This window comes from Mastigoproctus giganteus, chromosome 12 (genome assembly GCF_048544385.1).
Source record: "Mastigoproctus giganteus isolate SK-2022 chromosome 12, ASM4854438v1, whole genome shotgun sequence".
Classification (NCBI taxonomy): domain Eukaryota; kingdom Metazoa; phylum Arthropoda; class Arachnida; order Uropygi; family Thelyphonidae; genus Mastigoproctus; species Mastigoproctus giganteus.
The window spans coordinates 36,581,944-36,603,148 of NC_143586.1; the positions used below are offsets into that span (position 1 = coordinate 36,581,944).

The following is a 21,205-nucleotide window of genomic DNA, read 5'->3' on the forward strand; positions in this document are numbered from 1 at the left end:
TGCATCTGTTTTTGGATGCTTTCCCATTTGCTAAAGAACGCCAGTCTTTGAACATTTAACAAGTATAGTCATCTGCTCAGCTGTAGCACTAACAAATAATTGATTGCATGTTTAGCAGGTATTATTATTGTCAACTGCACCTCTTTGGAAGTCTGTGAGATGCTGTCTATTCCACAAAGCTGGTGAGCTGATTTGGGTGCTGCTTGGGTCAACATGGCTTTATAGAACGGTGAAGATTGTTGCACATAGTCCAGACCTCCAATAAAGTGGCCAGATAGTGTATCAACATAATGTGTTACAAAAGTACCTGTACACGTCCATTGAAAGATTAATTTAGAGTTTAATAGTTACAAAATTTACATTAGTTGTTCCTGTATTCCTTTCTTTTGCATATCTGGAAGACAAGATACAATGGATTTATGATAACTAAAGTAAGAGGCATATACATGCAATTGCAATGTATTTAAATGGTTCACCTGCAGCTGCTTCGATTTGCACAAAGACTTGCTGGTCATAATGTTTTGGCTCATCGATGTATGTATACTTGGAGAGGTTGAATTAAAATGGTAGAAGAAAGGGATTCAAGGATTACATTTGGGTAGACAGGTGGTAAGGAAGTCCTATGATGTCCTATTGGTGATTTATCAAGTATCTTGTATAGAGAGAGGGTGCTCATAAAGCTACTGTATAAGGAAATGGCAAGACTGCAAGGAACACTGTGACCAAATATGGCAACTACCTCTGAAAGAAGGCATCAAGAAACTTGAGAAAGACTGGCAACACATGTGGTGAGATTGGTAAATATGCACCATAAAGGGAAATTTTTTCAGTTATTAAGTGATACTAGAAACTACGGAATGCAAATTCAAATTACTGGAAACGTGTAAGTGACTGTGGGAAGGTTTCTTTTAGTCAATGAGTTGTCAAAACTCACTTAGATCAGTATCTACACATGGAGTGAAACGTACGTTTTTTTAGATGGAGTAGCAAAAACCTCTTGAGGGCTAATAATACTAATCTCCCAGAGAGAAATTGGTGTGTGAAAAATCGGAGCTTCTCTTCATCTTCCCTTCATTCTCTATTAAGCCATCTACATAAGAAATAGGTGGTACACAGACTTGCTGAAACCCAAGCCACGTGGTTCCAAAGCCACTTGCTGAAACCAAAGCCAAAGTGATGCACTTTGGCTTTGGTCACAAAGCATGCACGGTCTTCAAGCTGCGGGTTTGAGCTATATGCTGCTACAAAAAAATGCATAGGCCTATTGTGAACTGGAGAGTGGGATATTCTGCTGCCTGTAATAATTCAACATATTTAACTACAATGAATTTGCAAACTCTTCTGGCCTTGGCCATCTGGAGAATAAACAGAAATTTATTTATTTAAAAACGTTGCATAACTGTTTACAATATTTCATCCACATAAGATTTAACACTCCTTTAGAATGTTCAGTAGATACATAATCATCCATAGGGATGAAATTTATCAAATTTTCCCCCACTCTGTACAAAGGCCAATAACCAACTGTTTTTTGAGTGACTGATGAGGATTACTCAAACATTTATAATTCAATATGTATTCAGTTACAATGAAAATGTAAAACTTTGCTTTTATTTTTGGGTCAGTTAACTGTCACAAAATTTTTAAAGTTATCTGTTTTTCTATTTTTGCTGTTGTAGGTGTGTTGCCAAGAATTCGTATAGGGGAGAAGGCGAGATTGATAGTACTATATAGGGGTAAATTCTTATAGGGGAGAGTTAGCATAGGAAAATTAATAACTCCTTATATTTGAGTTACGAGGACCAACTTTCTAGGAGCATACGTCAGTTCAACCTCCTTCCATGCACATGGAAGAAGCATATTTCATATTCATGGTCTGTGTGTGTGTCTTAGGAAACTGAAAATGAAATGAGCTTACCTGAAGCGTTACGTTTTCCACAATGTTTTCTCTGCATTTTCTAATTGTTTGATGGAACCCCACAGAACGAATATTCTCTGGTTTACCAAGCACCACTAGGTAAATGGCAATGCTTAAAATCAATATAGTCAGTGATGTCAGAACTGGATGCTGAGATATCAATTCTAGGAGCCCTGAACAGAAAGCATTTTATTAATTAAATAACATGAATAACAGTTAGGAAATGCACTGAATGGTATGAAATCAAATATTTCATGGTCAGAAAATGTAAACTTAGAATAATGCAATCATGTTAACAGATTTGGCTCTGACAGCCAAATCCTCTGCTTACACTTTCACGATGGTGGGACTGTTAGTAATCCTGGGTATAACCTCCATGCACAAGTACATGGTGGGTGACCACCCAGGTGTGAACCAACGTAAGCAGGGGTCGAGGTGTGGCACCCACACCACATGGAGGAACGCTGCCCCTCTATGTTACCAGGTAGTACTAGGTGGTAGATGACTCTCATCAACCGGTGAAATACCACCACTTTGCCTATTGGAGGCTTGAAGTGGTGGAACCCATGTTTAGTCTCTAGAGCTAAGTTCTGGTCAACCCTTCCCTATCTCTTCCATTATGCAGTATGATTGATGACTTTTGAGGTTATGATGAACGTCGTGGCGAGATCCAATATTCCTTACATTTCGAGGGTACAGCTCTAAAACGGTGTTCGCAGGCCGGCCGCTAGTTAGTACACCGGACCGAACCTATTGGTAACTCTCTAGGAGGCTTCCGGATCAGCTAGTGTATAATCTTGCTACCTCTACTCTGCCAGATAGTGACTGGAGGGAGTCCGAGTAGTGTGTATGCGGGGAGCATTGTCGAGGCCACGTTATGTCAAGGATCTGGGATATATTCTTACCACGTGTACGCCATATCCAAAAATTTCATTACTGCATACAGCATGTCCCACCCACTTTTTCTTACTATTGATTACGCCATGAATTGTCAAACTAATAGAGCAAGCTTATCTGCGAAAAGATCTAAACCTCCCGAGCACTTCCTAATTCATTTCACAAATATACGTGGTCTCAATTCTAATCTCAACAATGTTCATTTCCACTTGCAGTCTGCCAAACCCCATGTACTTTTTCTGACAGAATCTCAGTTATCGGTTGATTCAACTACTCATCTCACATGCCCAAATTATTCGCTGTATAATTCCTTTCGCCTCAAAGGTGGTACTTGTGCATATTTCCGTTTTGATATTCCCTGTCAGAGACTTGGCAATTTGGAATCTCCTCTCTTTGATCTTCTCTGGCTTAAAATTTCTCTACCTCGTGTCAAATTCATCTGTTGTCTCTACCGTTCTCCCAACTCCACTAATCACTTGGAGCTCTTTGACTTCCTCTCTTTGCAACTTGGCTTTCTCCAGTCCAACTTTCCTAACAGTGAGGTAATTTTCCTTGGTGATTTTAATGTTCACAACTCCAGCTGGCTTCCATTTTCTAGTCACACCGACCCAGCTGGTCGAGATGCTGAGGCTTTTGAAATTACTAATGACCTTGCACTGATTGTTCATTTACCTACAAGAATACCGGACAATCCTAATCATACAGCCAATACGCTTGATCTTTTTCTCACAAACAACCCTTTTAAGTAAACGGTCGAAGTGAGAGGTCCTTTAGGCACTTCAGATCACAACTTGGTGATTGTCTCTTCTCCAATGGAACCTTTATCTCATGGCTATTCCCAACCTCGTGTTGTTTGGCATTACAAGAATGCAAAATGGGATGACCTGCGAGACTTCTTTTCTTCTTTTCCATGGTCGGATTACTGTTTCAAAACTTCTGATGTCAATGTTTGCTCAGATCGCGTCAGTGAAATTATTCTTGCAGGAATGGAATCCTTTATCCCACACTCCACTTTAAAATCTCGTCCTTTATCTAAACCTTGGTTTTCCAATAAATGTGCTAAGGCTGTTCAAGAGAAGAATGTTGCATATCGTAATTGGCTTGTTTCTAATTCTTCAGTTTCATTTTCTGCCTACACCAAAGCTCGCAACAATTGTAAAGCAGTTATTAATCAGTCCAAACTAGAGTTTGAACAGGCTAAGAGTAGAAAACTTGCTTCTTGCCCTAATGGTAGCCGAGCATTCTGGTCTCTTGCGAAAGCTATTGGCCACAAGTTTTGCCCATCTCTGCTCTCACCTCTGTCCAAACCAGATGGTTCTGTTGCCACTTCAGCCAAGGATAAAGCTGACCTAGCATCCCATTTTACTTCCAGCTCATGTATTAATGATCTTGGTAAAATACCTCCCACCATTCCCAACACGCTCCATTCAATGCCTCCTGTGGTCTTCCGTCAAAAGGATATCAGAAGGATTTTGATGAATCTTGATGCTAAGAAAGCTCCAGGTCCTAATGGTATTTCTCCACTTGTTCTCAAAACCTGTGCTCCTGAACTTACTCCTATTCTTTACCGCCTTTTTTCACGTTCTTATTCCAAAGGTGTTTTTCCTTCTGCTTGGAAATTTGCCCATATCCAGCCAGTTCCTAAAAAGGGTGACAAATCCCTCCCATCCAATTATCGTCCCATTGCAATTACTTCTACTCTTTCTAAAGTAATGGAGAAATCAATTAATCGCCAACTCTTAAACTACCTAGAAACCTTCCGTCTGATCAACGATCGCCAGTATGGATTCCGTCAGTGTCGATCCACTGGTGATATTCTGGCTTATGTTACCCATTTATGGACTAATTCAATGGAAAGGTTCAGTGAAACAAAAGTAGTTGCTCTTGACATCTCAAAGGCTTTTGATAGTGTGTGGCATGAAGGTCTTCTAAACAAGATTCCATCTTATGGTTTGCCAACTGTTTTTAGTAATTGGTTATCCAGTTTTCTCTCTGATCGCTCACAGAGGGTGATGGTAGATGGCTCTCTGTCTTCAAACTTCTCCATTAATGCCGGTGTCCCCCAAGGTTCAGTTCTTTCCCCCGTTCTTTTCCTCTTGTATCTTAATGACCTTCTTCCATTGACTGGAAATCCTATCCATAGTTTTGCCGATGATAACACATTGCATTCCACTTTCCATTTTGAGAAACCTTGTCCTGCTCAACCAGCTTCAACTTCTCGAAAATCTGCTACCAATTCCTTAAATGCCGATCTTCAGGTAATTCTCCAGTGGGGCAAAGACAACTTAGTTGATATCAACCCTTCTAAAACTCAGTCTTGTCTTATATCTCGCAAAAAGGATTCTTCTGCTCCTATGCTTATCTTTAGTGACACTCCGATTTGTAGGCAAAATGATATATCTCTTTTGGGGATTACCCTGACTTCTAATCTCTCTTGGCACAAGCACATTACAAATATTGCTTCCTCTGCATCTAAAAAACTTGGTTTTCTCTTTCGCTCTCGGCGTTACTTTTCTTCCAAACAGCTGCTCACTCTGTATAAATCGCAAATCCACCCTACCATGAATATTGTTCCCACATCTGGTGTGGTGCCCCCAAAACCTCTCTCAGGCTTCTTGATTCCATTCAGAAGAGGGCAGTTAGGTTAATTAATGATTCATCTCTAATAGAGTCTCTCCACTCGCTTTCTCATAGACGTACTGTTTCTCCTGCATGCCTCTTCTACAGATACTTCCATGGGCACTGTTCTTCTGAATTGGCTTCTATAATTCCCGCTCTCTCTTTCAAAACGGTCTAAACACGTGCCGCCACCAGCCAACATCTATTTACTGTCCAACTTCAAACCCCCAGAACCAACTTTTCATCTTCCTCGTGTATTCATTCAACTGCCGTTTTCTGGAACAACCTTCCTTCATACGTATTTCCTGAAAATTACAATCTACAGAAGTTCAAGTCCAATGTCAACAAATATCTTCTTTCGTCTTCTCAACCTCCAACCCAAGCACGGTTCGTAGTACTATAGGTTCTAATACCTCTCGTGTTTGGGGTTCACATAAAAAAAAAAAAAAAAAAAAAGATTTTTACAGATTTCTTTCTTATGTTATTTTTTGTTTTATTATAATTAATGTAATTTACTTAATACATTATTTATCGCAAATGTTAAGCTTAATGGTTGCCCTTTTAACCCTCTTAGTTCAAATGTGGATAAGTGTTATTGTAAATAATGTATATAAGTCAATAATAGCTGTGACATCATATGTAAAAATTCTTTTTACTGCCACCAGGGGACAAGAATATATATCTTAATAGCATGCTTATGGCATAATTTTTCATTTCATTTTGATTTTTAAAATTAAAAATTTCATTTCTAACTTTTCGTGTTAATGTTAATATACACTGAGTGATCACTGAATTATGACCACCCCTATGAAAACTGAATACGACCCGTTGACCACGTGAGGTACGAGAGTGCTCAGCTAGTCGATCTAAGTAGCATAAATAAGGTGTCAGTGGTTCAGGAGGTAGTAAAATTCCGGCGTGATGGGTAAAAGGAAGGATTTATCGGACTTTGATAAAGGACAGATTGTGGGTGCTGGACGAACTGGTGCCTCGATTTCCCAAAAGGCTGAACTGGTGGGGTGTTCGAGAGCTGTCGTTGTTAAAGTGTACCAGGACTGGCGTCAAAATGGTCAAACAACGACCCGACGGCAAAACATCCAAGGTCAGCGAAAGGTTGATGTTAGAGGTGAGCGCCGGGTCCAACGACTCGTACAGACGAACAGACGCAACACTGTTGAAGACTTCACTACCCAATACAACATGGGATAACCCGGAACAATATCTGGCATGACCATGCATCCCACGCTCGCACGTATGGGCTATACCAGCAGACAACCCCTACGGCATCCTCTCCTAACAAAGGTTCATCAGCGTAAAAGACTCGCCTGGTGCAAAGAGCATGCAAGTTGGACGTTAGAAGACTGGAAGAAGTGTGCTGGTCGGATGAGTCACGTTATTTACTTCATACCGTGGATGGTCGTATACAGATTTGGCGTCAACAACATGAGGCTCTTCATCCATCATGCATGGTATCAAAAGTGCAGGCCGGTGGAGGTGTATGGTATGGGACATGTTTCACTGGTAGGAATTTGGATTCCTGGCGCATGGAACAAGGTATCACTATTCTCCGCTATCATCAACTGCTTGCTAACTGTGTACAACCCACTATATTACACTTTTTCCCGAATGACTATGGTGTCTTCCAAGATGACAATGCGACAAGCCATCGGGCACTTGTTGTACAAGAATGGTTTGAGGAACACAGTTCTGACTTCCAGCATATCGATTGGCCTCCGAACTCCCACCAATATCAATCCCATAGAGCACTTGTGGGACACTAAAGAAAAGCATATCAGTCGTCTGGATACACCAGTCACCCCCATACCTGCATTGTCGCATTACACACAGTTTGGTTGGCCATACCTCCCGAACGCTTCCAACATCTTGTTGACTCAATGCCACGTCGGATAGCTGCTGTACTGAGGGCAAAAGGAGGGCTTACGAAGTATTAGGTAGGCGGTCATAATTCAGTGATCACTCAGTGTACAGTGCAACCTCGATATGAAAGTTTAAAAACTTTTATTATCTAAAAAAATTCGTTTAACAATATTTGCTGTTATTTATTACTTGTATTTGGTAATTAGGTTGTCTAGTCACTCACCTGTTTCCCCAGTTTTCAATTTTCTGTTTGCTTTGATGAAGATTATGAAACAAGCAACTAATGTTCCAACAACACTAAACCCAACCGAAACATTGAAGTCTCTCGACATTCGGTACATAACAAAACACTGGAGAAGTGATAAGGTAAAGGCAATGAATCCAATACACAACGAACAAAAATATCTGGCAATTAAACTAAAAATAAAAGTAAAAGATTATTTTAGTTTGAAATTATTATAAAACGGAAATAAATTAAATTAATAAATCTCAAACAGCTAGCTTTTAGATTAAGAACAGTGGCTATTTGCTCCCATAAGGAAGGCAAAAACACAGAACTTTGCCAAGGTTGAAAAATACATCTCTGTCTACCATCTAAGAGAAAACATTATGTACAATTAAATTTCAAAACAGATCTCAACCACTAGTACAGGACTGTTTCCAGAAATTTCTTCATACTAATGGAGAAATTTCCATTGGAATTTTGCTGGACCATAAGTTCGAAAGATTTGTAGTTGCTTGTTCTCCAGAATGATGCATAGAAAAATAAACTATGAATACCTCTCATTGATTCCCATAGGGAAAAGTAAAGTTGCCATGAGCTGGATATTGTGCCTACCATGGAAGTTTTTTTGTTTTCATGCAGAAATTATTAAATTTTCCATTAATTATGTTACTTTATTTGTGTTATGTGCTTTGTATAATTTTATGATACTTGTCAACTGTAATATTATTCAGGCAGAAGAGTTTTGAGCAAGTGTTGTTGGCCTTCATGGATAAGCCATCAATCTTTCCGGAGTGGTTGCATTGGGAACAGATTAAGTGTTCCCAATACATATTGAGTGATCTAGTTCATCAGTGTCCATTATTATTCCCACAAAGAGGTTGATTATAGGGGCGGAAATTGTGCTGTTGAAAAACGTCTCACTAATACTTTTATGTTTACTTTTACAGTTCATAACTATGGATGAAATATGGTTAGGCCACTTTGACCACGAGTCCAAGTGTGGCCTAGAAACACAACTCATTTCTGCCACCCAGGAAATTTCATGGTGCCCAATCAGCAGGCATTTTTGTGCAGTATAAAAGGATTTGAACACCGTTCCCAATGGCGTTGGGAACGGTGTTCCCAACACCAAGGCAACTATGTTTACCATTAAAATACAGCTTTTACAAAAGATGTAGTTTGTCATAGTCAGTCCACGAACTTTTTGAACCACTCTCATATTTCTCTTTTTTAGTTAATGTATGAATTCAAAATTTGTGAATCGATTTTTGAACCTCATCAAGCATTTAAACAAACTTAAAAGTGCTTAAGAATGTTTGATTTCATTAAACTTATCAGTACAAATTTTTGTATCTTGCATTCCTGAATTTACCTCATACGGATCCTTATACAGGGTAATTCAATATATTCTCACAAACCATAGTATATTTTCATTTTTATTTCAATTATTATCACCCTCTAGCTGACTCCCTATTAACTTTGATCACAGACATACCTCTTTCAACTAAAGATGAACTTTTCAAAGATGTATTGTGAAAATCGATTAACCTCATCTGGAACAATGCAGGATGCATTATGCTATCGAAATAAACTCAAAACTAAGTGATTTCCAAACTTTCAAGCCGACGCCCTATTTGTATGTGCCAAAAATAATTTAACACCCCACATAACTGTTTAATTATTCGATATCCCACCATTAGGAGGTCCTATGGATTGAAAATGTGCAAATATCTCCCTAATTTACAAGGGGGGGGGATCAAAGGATGAAGTGCGTAATTACAGACCTGTAAGTTTGACTTCTGTTCAGAAGAATAAAATAATGGAGTAACTATTTAAGGAAGTAATGCAGGACCACCTAGACAGGAATTCAGTTATAGGGCAATCACAAAATGGATGACCTTGTCTGACCAATCTCATTGGTTACCATGATGGCAAAAAATAACTTTGATATCATATACTTCGGTTTCAGAAAAGCTTTTGATTTTTGATACTGTTGCACATAAAAGACTGCTGGACAAATGGATAAAGGGAGATAGTTGAGTGATAGCAGATAGAGCAATTATCACTGGACAATACTCGTCTTCGACAAAGGTTGTTGGTGGCATCTCCCAAGGTTCAGTGCTGGGACCGTCGTTGTTTTCAAAATTTATTAATGATTTTATGGAAATATACAGTAAGTTTATTTACAATACAATGTCTAAGGTAGGGGTTTAATGTCTAAGCAGATGATACAAAGGTTGGCACCAAAAGTATCTAGAAAAATTAGGCAGATGGGTTGAGAAGAGGTAATTGAAGTTTAGCTTTGACAAATGTAAGGTAGTGCATATGGACAGCAGTAACCCCAGAATAACATACCAAATGTGTGGTATAACTCTGAAGGTAGTGCAGAACGAAGGATACCTGGAAGTAATTGTGCAGTCGGACGTAGTTCTCTGAGCAGTTCAGATAGGCTGCTAGGGCAGCCTATCTGAACTGCTCAGAGAACTACGTCCATGGGGGTTTTGTTAATGATATACAAGAATACTGCCAGCAAGGATAAGGAGGTAATTATTTTGCTGTATGAGGAAATAGTTAAGGCACATGTTTCATATTGCATACAGGTCTGGAAGCCTCATTTTAGGGGGGATGTGAATCTGTTGCAGAGAAGAATAAAGAGATTATTTATGGGGACAAAAAATTACTCTTACCAAGAAAGACTCCAATTGTACAAATTGTAATGTCTAGAAACTAAACATCCACGTGGAGATCTGATTGAGGTGTTTAAAGTTTTGAATTTATCGAGTAAGTTAAACGTTGTTGGTATTCTTCCTCTTGATGAGACAATACACGAGGTGCACATATTTAAATTGTGGAAAATTGGTTGGAGGATAAATATATGAAAATTTGTTTTCATTCAGAGAGTAATTGATTGGTGGAATAAACTTGTATCTGTTGTGAAAGTGGAACAAAAGCCATCAGAAATCGACTGTCAGTTATTAACGTGCCCATTCATGTGAGTTGGAAAGAAGGAAGTGATGGGGGGGGGGGGGGGGTATCCCCTTCCTTCTTTTCTCTGATGTAAGATTTTTCTGGCGTAGAAACTTTTCTCTGGCGCACATCTACTTAGACGCCTCTAAGACCAGAGAAGCTTATTTTAATTAAATATTATTTATGTAAGTACATACAGAACTGAATAGAAATTATAATACAGTAATTGCAAAAATAATTTCTACATTAGATCACAGTTAGAAGAACTAGGAAATAAACTTACTTGTTCATTCCTTTTCCGGTTGTTTCAAGTTTTGGTAAAAGGAAATGAGCCATCCATACAACCCAGACCGGTATCATTACGAACAAGACATATTCCAGAGAAGGAACATAAAAATAGCGATCTTGTAAGAAAGCATCAATCTGACTCCATGTCCAGAAAAGATATTTGCTCGCTGTTGGAAATAGACATGCTGCAATGATTGACCACATCAACCCAGCAGAAGCTCCATGTGCCAACACCGATTTCCTTAAAGGCTTGGAATTGGCCCAAAAAGTATAGCCCATAATAGCATCTGCAAGAAAAATGTACCGTACATCAACATAAGGTACAAAAAAAAGTAGAAGGAAAAAACAAAAAAAAGAAATAGGAAGTGGGTCGCTAGATTTTAGTTAGTTAAGTCAAGACCCTAGAATAATAGAGGAATCAATAAATCATGTCGGTGTTGAATGCATCAGATTGATTTAAAGCAGCATTTCTGACGTTTGAGTGTGCAGAGGTGTTAATAATTTTCAGATATTAATAAAATTCATGGATAATAATATAACAATGTTTTATTTTATTAATAATAATTACATATCGGTTACTGAAAGTATTGGTCTGTGATGACTAAAGTAGGATATATAATTTTTACATTGAAGAGATTTTAGTCCACGACTAAATACACCATCTATAGTGGTTCCATTACGTGTAGTATTTATCGAAAGATCTGGTGACATGTCCAAGTTGAAGAATGTTTTCATAAATGTGCAGAACTCTTTTCCAGCCTCAGAGTTTAATTGTAAAGAAAAAAATTACATTCAATCTGAAAACACTAGGTGACTTGAAACCAGATGAGCTAAGATGAAGCTCCGTGCAAATTTCCATTAAATTTGGTCCAGTAGAAGATAAATTATTGCTGCCACCATTATACAAGTGTGATTCCAACAAAGAAGTTACAATAATTCGCTTCTGGTGAAGATGATGTCACTTCAGTAACGCTTTTCGCATGACGGTTTTTCGTTACAAAATTTTTGGAATAACGCCAGTAAAAACGTTTGTAACGTCAAAACTAACATCTCTGGGTATTACTGCACATCCCTACTCTCACTGCCGCCAGATAGAAGACTTACATCATCTAGTCTACTTCTCTACGAGCACCTTCATAGCAAACTAATCACATATATGCACGACTGTCCACAAGACAGAGAGCTCCTTTTCATAACAGACCAACAGTACTACCAAGCTTTACCAATTTCGCTCAAAAGCTTCTCACCCTCAGGAGAACAATAATGGTCATAGAAAGCCACACTCCTCCTGACTGTTACTAATGTCTCCTTCTGCACCTTTCTCCCAACCTGAGGATCAAATTGGGCATTCTCACCTAAAACTTTTGCCAACTGAACCTGGACGTGACTTAAACCGACATGACTCTACCGATTATGACTCCACTATTATCTCTAACTAGGACTTACAGCATCTTGAAGTATTTCCCTGGATTGGTCTTCATACCGGAATTGCCTTCTTCTATTTCCACCTACATGGACTGCTAACCCTAGAACATTCAGGGTAGGATCCCCTTGCTAACCCAGCTACATGGCTGGGTATGATTCTACCTGACCACACTAAGCTGGGTGTACCCTGGGTGTTAACTAGGGTACACCCAGCTTAGTGATGCTGTTAACCCAGTCCTCGGATTGGGTAGGATCCAGTGGTTAAGACTACTCCAATGCCAATAAGAGATCACACCCAGCACCCTCACTGGGTGCCTTTTCTTTCCTCTTCCTGGGGATACTCCTCCCCCTTTTCCTGGTAGAACCAATGTTCCACCGATAATTAGGAGGATGCTTTCAGCTACATCCTCTCACCCTTACTCTTTCTCCTTCCCCCCCTCTCTCTCTCTCTCTCACTTTTTTTTTTTAACTTGGTCTTCGTCCAGGAAGCTCAGGCGATCCTGGAGGAGATCAGCCAGAGAATAATGGGCAGCCTGGCTTACCTCCTAGTGGTGTGACTGGGCAACATGGGTACCTGCGGCCAAAAGCCAGAACACCACAGAACCCAACATAATGCTACTCACATACCACTCACTTTTCTTGCAAACAGTTGAGTGATTCACTATTTCGGGTTATTTAACGCGAAATGGTTCTCCTATTTTTAAAGAAAATCTAACTGTAAACAAAATTTCCTTCAAATTGAATTCCTAATTTAATTTGAAGGAAACTGACGAACCGACATTCCAGGTGCAGCCATTCATCAGACACATATACTGCTACTATTACTCACATACCACACAATATTTTTTCTGGCTTTTATAGAGTAATATATACTTCACAAGAGTACGTATGGCGCAGTTGTGGGAAACCACCGGTGGCGTCCCTTTCCCAAACACTATGTATCTCTGCACATATTTGGCTTGATGACAGACTGACTACTAAAGAATAATCATTTGTAGATGACTTCTCAAGCTGGAGCTGCAAATCAAAATTATTAAATGAACACGAAACTTCAAAAAGCCATGAAAATGCAGGGTGTTCTTTTGGAAGAAGAAATAATTCAGTTAATCGTGTAGATTCACAACTAGTTGTCCAATTTTAAAAATAATGTTCTTATTAGCGGCAAGTATTAAAACGCGCAGTTGCAACTGTCAAACTACTTGTAAGATTAGAACTTGCTTTCAGAGGTCATGACGAATCTGAATATTCAAATCGCAAAGGTAATTTTATTACAGGCATTGAATACCTTGCTGAATTTGATGATTTTCTCAAACAGCATTTGGAAAATTATCAGAGTTGTGGTTCTGGTGAAACACATTTTTTATCCCATCAAATCTACGATGAATTTTTGGTTCTCGTGTCTGATCATCCGCGAAAAAGCTTTGCTAATGAAGTGAAAAATGCTCAGTATTATTCTATTATTGTACACTTGTAGACTCAGTCATGAGAAGTCGAGTCTAACATTTGGATTGTTGGATTATTTCAGGTTTGCGTAGTCGCCATGATCGATTCTAAATAATACAAGGAAGCAGACCCTAACATAGTTGGCACTTGAATCTCTTAACATGGTGCCTCTACTATCTGTAATCGAAACTGATTCTCGGCGTTTTCATCTGGAAAGAATGTGGAAGGACTAGGATCGGATCCCACTAACATCAGGGAAAGTTATCTGTATCTTGGGATGGCCTGACGATATGTATCATGATGAATAGACGATTCATGTTGAGGAAATGGACCATAATCTGCCACGCTGGTCCAGTGCGGGTTGGCAGATCGACCATATTTAGCAATCAGGGGCTCGAACCCCGGTCTATCTCAAAGAGCGTGTGCAACTGCATTCTCGCTCTTGACCACTCGGCTGCGGAGGCCTTACTACGGAGTTAAGATGAAAGTTTCGTAATCCAAAGGTCGCAGGTTTCAGGAGCGATTCCGGGTGGTGTTCAAAGGGGCTAGAGCCCCATGATCTAAATAAGGAGTGTTTATCTTAATATTACAAGTGACTGAAGGTTCGTAGCTCTCTGTTGTATTTTAATTTTTTTTTTTTTTTATATATTTCAGTTTTTACTTTTCGTTTCATTACAATTTCTTTTTTTTTTTGTTTAAATATTTCGAAACTAAATCTTTGTGAGAATTCTGCAACATAGTTATGCAGCGATTAATATGGTCATTAGACTCGAAATTCAACATTTGACGCTTGTAGTCAAGTGCACTTTTCATACTTTATTACTTATTAACTGGCTTAGGAGCTAGTTGATAAGTAATTCAGATTGAGTACAGTGGTGAAATTACCATACTGCCAGGCTCCCCACCGTTGGGGGAGACCAAGCGTCTGAAGTTATAACATCTAGTTTCCTAATGGTTGTTAAGGGCTGCTTCATAAGTTATAGAATATCTTAACTTTTTTCCCTGAACTTCGAATGAGCAAGAACAGCACGAATTTTTTGTCTTAAGTTATAAACAATCCACCACTTGTACTATATTAAATACAAAGGTGTTTACTTACACAGGAACAAAATGTATAATGGAACTCTGACTCCGAAAAGAGAGATAATGGCAGGATTATAGAACCAAGTTGGGAAAACCAGTCCTGTACATTCCTTGGCTATCCCGCAATGAAAGAAACAGGAGAAAATGAAAACGTCTTCTGGTCCACGTTTGTAAACTACGAAAGTTAAAAAAATAATAAATAAATAAGACATACATATTGCATATCACATTTTCATACAAAAAGTGAATACTACTGCATATCACGGCCCAGAGTATCCGGACAAACCAAGGGAGCATTCGGTTAGGCTTCAGTACAAGGTCTCACCCATGGATCTTTGCGACTCATTGTCGCAAAGATCCATGGGTAAGAACCTTGTACTGAAGCCTAACCGAGCATTCTACAAGTTTCCTACCTCTAAACCAGTTTTAGAATATGCTTTCTCGGCCCTCACAAAAATTGACTGAGGACGCATGCGTGAACAATCATTGTGCATGTTTATACATGTTCAATCTACTCAAACGTGAAGACAAACACTGCGTCTTTTGGCAATCATTTCAAAAGATAGTAATTTATTTATATGTTTAATTCATCAATGACAATAATTTTACTAAATTAATTCACTCTTACACGTTTATTTTATAAATTTTCAAGCTGATCACATTTCTTCATAACGTTAAATACTGCAGTTTACGAATTTGGTTTAGAGATTGGAAACGTCGATTGTTTTCTTTAATTAGAACACTGTACTATATCTTAATTCGGAAAATAACATTTATCCAATTAACTAATTGTAAATATAAAGAGAGTAAACGAAAATTATAATTATCCACAGTCAACACAATTTAAACTTAAAAAGTCTGAACATGCAGGCTTAAACATAACCAAAGCCTGAGGTTTGATATGTCCAAATTAGCATTAGCATTAGTAGAGGCATTTGATGCAAGAAAGCAAGCTTATGCAGCATCAGCCAAATAAAAAAATAAAAAACCCACTTCCACTTCACCACTCTGTTCGTTCAAAATACCTGTCCAGCTGAGCCTTAAACTTATTTAGGCTATCTACTTCCACGACAAGGGATGGAAATCTGTTCCACCAACCAACCACTCGCTGGCTAAAGGCAAATTTCCGCACGTCTATCCTACATCTGTCTTTCCTCAATTTGAATTTATGCCCTCTCAGGTGATTATTCTGAGCGAGAGGAAGAATCCCATCAGCACTAAGCATGCTCAAACCATTCAATGCTTTATACACCTCTATCAGATCACCTCGCTGGTGCCTAGTCTCCAGACACTCTAATTTGCAAAGCTTAAGCCTTTCTTCGTAAGAGCACCCTTTTGTTCCATTCACTAATCTTGTTGCCCTTCTCTGTACTCGTTCCAGCAGCTCTACATCCTTCTTGAAATGAGGCCTCCAGACCTGCATACAGTACTCTAGGTGTGGACTGACCATTGCCTTATACAAGGGAATAATCACCTCCTCATCCCTGCTAGAAAAATTCCTATATATCATTGACAATACACCATGAGCTACTCTTGCAGCCCGTCTGCACTGCTCAGAGAACTTCATATCTGCCTGCACAACCACCCCCAGGTCCCTTTCATTCTCTACCACTGTCAGTGTAGTACCACAGAGTTGATACGTTGCTCTGGGGTTGCTGTTTCCCATGTGTAGTACTTTACATTTGTCAATGTTAAACTTCATTTGCCACCACTCAGCCCATCTGCTAAACCTTTCCAGATCCTATTGCAGCAGCATAGTGTCAGTAGTGTCCTTGACAACCCTGCCTACCTTTGTATCGTCTGCAAACTTCGACATTAAGCTTGATATACCATCATCAATATCATTTATGAATATAGAAAACAATAATGGACCCAACACTGAGCCCTGAGGGACTCCACTAATAACATTAGTCTACGAAGAGCAGTGTCCATTGATTACCACTCTCTGTCTTCTCCCCCTCAACCACCCCTTTATCCATAGTAGCAATTTGCCTCCAATGTCACACTGCTCCAATTTGTGCAGCAGTCTTCCATGTGCAACAGTATCAAAAGCCTTTCTAAGATCCAAGTATATAATATCAAAGTTATTCCTTGCATCCAGTTCCTTTGTGACTGCATCATAGTATCCAATCAAATTGGTCAGGCAAGACTTCCCCTTAACAAAACCATGGTGTGTCCGAGCTATAACTGAAGTCTTGTCTAAATGATCCTGCAGTGCTTCTTTAACTAGTGCCTCCATTAATTTTCCTGGAACAGAAGTTAAACTCACAGGTCTATAATTGCTTGTGTCAGCCTTTGATCCTCCTTTGTGAATTGGGGTCACATTTGCACATCTCCAGTCTGTGGGTACCTCCCCTGAGTCCAAGGAAGCTCTCATAATTATGGCTAAGGGTTTGCTTACTTCCTCTGCTGCCTCCTTTAATATAACTGGATAGATCCCATCCACCCCGGGTGCCTTTCTTGTGTTTATCCTCAACAATTTCTCCTCCACTTTACTCTCAGTTATTACAAGATTCTCTAGCTTACTGCTAGAGTTGAATACACCTCTGCTTTCCCCTCGCTAAATAACTCCTCATGTGTGAATGTCGATGCAAAATATTCATTTAGTTTGTTAGCTATCTGAGCAGGATCATCAACAGTTGACCCATCAATATCAAGTGGACCAATCTGATTCATCCCCTTCCTTCTAGAGTTTACATAAGTAAAGAACTCTTTGCTGTTTTTCTTTGCATCCCTTGCCAAATAAGAAGCCATAACGTTGTTATTCGTACTGGTTCATTCAAGAGTCGTCCTCCCAACACCGGATGGAAGACTTGAGTTCAAGTCCAGTCAATAACGAGAGGAATTTTTATGGGCTTTATCCACAACGTGGCTGAGTTACTCGGTCTCAGGCGAGGGTAGCTTGGTTTTTACTCCTGGAAACCCTGGTTTTTCGTCCAGTAAACAGAAAATCGACCACAGAACACGCAAATTTACAGACAGTATATATGGAACAACATAGCCTCAGTCGCTAATGCGCCTAAAAAAATCAAATAACTAATTTCTCACACAATTCACACAACCAGGAAAGAAACCTAAATTGAAAAAGGATGGCTGCAGGATAATTATGCGAAAATTACTTTCAGACAGAAGGCAAACAATTGATTTAGCAATCGTAATTCTCATCTGGTGTTGCGTAAGTAGCTAATTTGATAAATTTAAAGAAGAATTGAATAAATTCGTGAATTGCGTGTTATTTTTGAGAATTATAAAGCATAAAAAATAATACACAATGGATGTGTTTTCAGGAGTGAATACAATTATAGCGGATTTCATTTTTCTAGAACACAGTTGTTGGAAGGAAGATTATTACAAAAATGTAATCCCTTCTAATGTTAGGCTATCATTTTTGAAAGATAAAATCATATATATTTAAACTCCATTAATATGGCTGCTAATGAGCCACAAATCCACAATATTTTCCTTCTTCCCGACGAGAGTAACATCGGACCTTTTGTCGGGATGAAAGAAACAGCTTTCTTTTTGTGAACTGCAAAGTGGACTTAAATACCTAAAAAATGTAAACTATTCTTCTAAATAATTCTGTAGACGTATAGTTATATTAAAAGTCCACAAATTTTTTACACTGCTTGACAAAATTAAGAGAATTCTTAAATTAATTCTTAAACAGGGAGAAACTTCAGACAGGTATAAGGAACATTTACAGGGGTTGCATAAGAATTGCCAAAAAGATCACATTGGTGAAGTCAACAAAGGACGCTAGAAAGTGTGGTCCGCACAGACCCTCGGTGACTTAGTGAGCTGAGGTCTGCGCTGGTGGAAGAATGAGATTTGTTGCCAAAATTAAGAGAACACCCAAAGGTGTCTCACACATGTTCGAGCGGCCTAAAGTCCGAGATCGTGCTGGCCATGGCTTTCGTTGGATATCTTCAGTTTCAAGATATTCCTCCAGCAATTGAGATCTATGTGAAGTGGCGCTGTCGAGCATGAAAAGAAAATCTGGGCCGACAGCACCTCTAAAAAATCGCACATACTGTTTGAGGATCTGTTCTCGGTAACTCTGCGCAGTTATGGTACACCTTTCAAAAACATTAGCATTAGCATTAGTTGAGGCATATGATGCAAGAAGGCAAGCTTATACAGCACCAGCCAGAAAAAAAAAAAAAAGGAAAAAGCCCCTTCCCATTTCATCCATCCGGTCACTCCAAATGTTTGTCTAGTTGAGCCTTAAATTTATTTAAGCTATCAACTTCCACAATAACAGCTGGAAGTCTGTTCCAACAATCAAGCATCACCCGCTGGCTAAAGGCAAACTTCCGCACATCTATTCTATAACCGTCTTTGCTCAGTTTGAATCTATGCCTCCTCAGGTTCTTAGTTTGAGCAAGCTGAAGTATCCCGTCAACATTGATCCTGCTCAACCCATTCAAGGCCTTATACACCTCGATCAGATCACCTCGCAGGTGCCTAGTCTCCAGATGCTGCAACTTCCAGAATTTAAGCCTCTCCTGGTAAGAGCACCCCTTTGTTCCTCTCACCAATCTTGTTGCCCTTCTCTGTATTCGTTTTAGCAACTCTATGTCCTTCCTAAAATGAGGCCTCCAGACCTGTACGCAGTACTCAAGTTGTGGCCTGACCATTGCCTTAGACAAAGGTATAATCACCTCCTTATCCCTGCTAGAAAAATTTCTATATATCATTGACAAAACTCCAAAAACTCCACTGCTCTGGCAGCCCGTCTGCACTGCTCAGATAACTTCATATCTGCCTGCACAATTACTCCCATGTACAGTATTTTTCATTCTCCACCTCCCTGAGTGTAGTACCACACAGTTCGTATGTTTCTCTCGGTTTACTGCTACCCATATGCAGTACTTTGCATTTGTCAATGTTAAACTTCAGTTGCCACTTCTCAGTCCATCTGCCTAACTTTTCTAGATCTTGTTGCAGTAGCATCCTGTCTTTAGTGTCATTAATAATCCTCTCAACCTTTCATCTGCAAACTCGGACATTAAGCCTGATATACCTTCATCAATATCATTGATAAATACACAAAACAACAATGGGCCCAGCACCGAACTCTGGGGGACTCACCAATAACATTAGTCCAGTATCCATTTATTACCACTCTCTGCCGTCTCCCACTCAACCAACCCTTTATGCATTGCAGCAACTTGCCCTTAACGCCATACCCCTCCAATTTGTACAGCAGTCTTCCATGCGCAACAGTGTCAATAGCTTTCCTGAAATCCAAAGATATGATATCAAAATTATTTTTTGCATCCAGTTCCTTTGTAACCACATCAGAATATCTTATCAAATTTGTCAGACAAGACTTTCCCTTAACAGACCCATGCTGTGTCTGAATTATTGCTGCACATCCTTAAATATCAGCAGGCTCACGGTTCTCAGCACGTGTTTCTACAGGAGCACGGGCAGTAAATTATTCTTTGCAGTTTAAAAATTTCATAATTTACAAGATGGTAGTATCGTGGTCTTGCCCGCAGATAAAGGTTGGTGAACGGTGATCCTTGACAAAGAAGAATATTGTAGTAAAGCCTTGGAACTTTTGAATGATAGAGCGACATATTGGGTTACTCGGAGAAATCCATTGGTGGGTTTGGAACGGCAGGTAAACAAGTCTCTACAAGTTTTGTTGAAGGCTGAAAAGATTTCCAAAGATGTTTATTGGACACTGCATGCAACAGGATGCCAATTACCTAGGTTCTACGGCCTTCCAAAGATCCATAAGGCGGGGGTTCCGCTTAGGCCGATTGTGTCATTTACAGGCAGTCCTACACATGCTTTCTCCAGGTTCCTAGCCAGACTGATTTCTCCTATTGTTGGACGTTCCGATTTTACCATCAGGGATAGTGGAGAGTTTGTGCGATTCATAAGGGATCAGGCTATAGAAGAGGGCGAGCCTATAGTATCATTCGATGTGATAACCTTGTTCACGTGCATTCCTATTGACCATGGGGTGCAATGTGCATGCATGGCATTGGAGAAGGATGACACTCTAAGCAATAGGACTCCATTCCGTTAAGCGTGGAGGACATTTGTAGTGGGGTGGAGCTGTGTCTCTCAAGCACCACCATGGTGTTTCAAAACACAATGTACAAGCAGGTTCATGGCGCAGCAATGGGTTCCCCTGTTAGTGCTATTGTAGCAAATTTAGCTATGAAGGAGCTCGAAGCCAGTAATTTTGATGGGTCATTTCTCCCCATGCGCGCATGGAAACGATACGTCGACGATACGTTTACAATTATTCGGAGGGGGAGAGAGGATGAGGTGGTTGGTTTCCTTAATAGCTTCTTCCCGTTTATTGAGTTTACCTCTGAGGTGGAAGTAGAGGGTACCCTCCCTTTTCTTGATGTGTTGGTACATAGGGAAGGCCCTAGGCTGAAAACCAGTATATACAGGAAACCTGTGTGCCGAGGCCAATATATACATTACTATAC

General features: G+C 39.5%; 1 protein-coding gene across 1 annotated transcript in view; it reads right to left on the reverse strand.

Moving 5' to 3' along the window:
* Window positions 1–21,205, reverse strand: part of LOC150076888 (uncharacterized) — a 33,528-nt gene that overhangs the window by 1,400 nt on the left and 10,923 nt on the right. The window contains exons 3-6 of the mRNA XM_090385715.1: window positions 14,761–14,919; window positions 10,789–11,080; window positions 7,536–7,729; window positions 1,919–2,091 (exon numbers count right to left, since the gene is read on the reverse strand). Coding sequence (XP_090241841.1) covers window positions 1,919–2,091; window positions 7,536–7,729; window positions 10,789–11,080; window positions 14,761–14,919 — 818 coding nt within the window. The remainder of the gene's footprint in view (window positions 1–1,918; window positions 2,092–7,535; window positions 7,730–10,788; window positions 11,081–14,760; window positions 14,920–21,205) is intronic.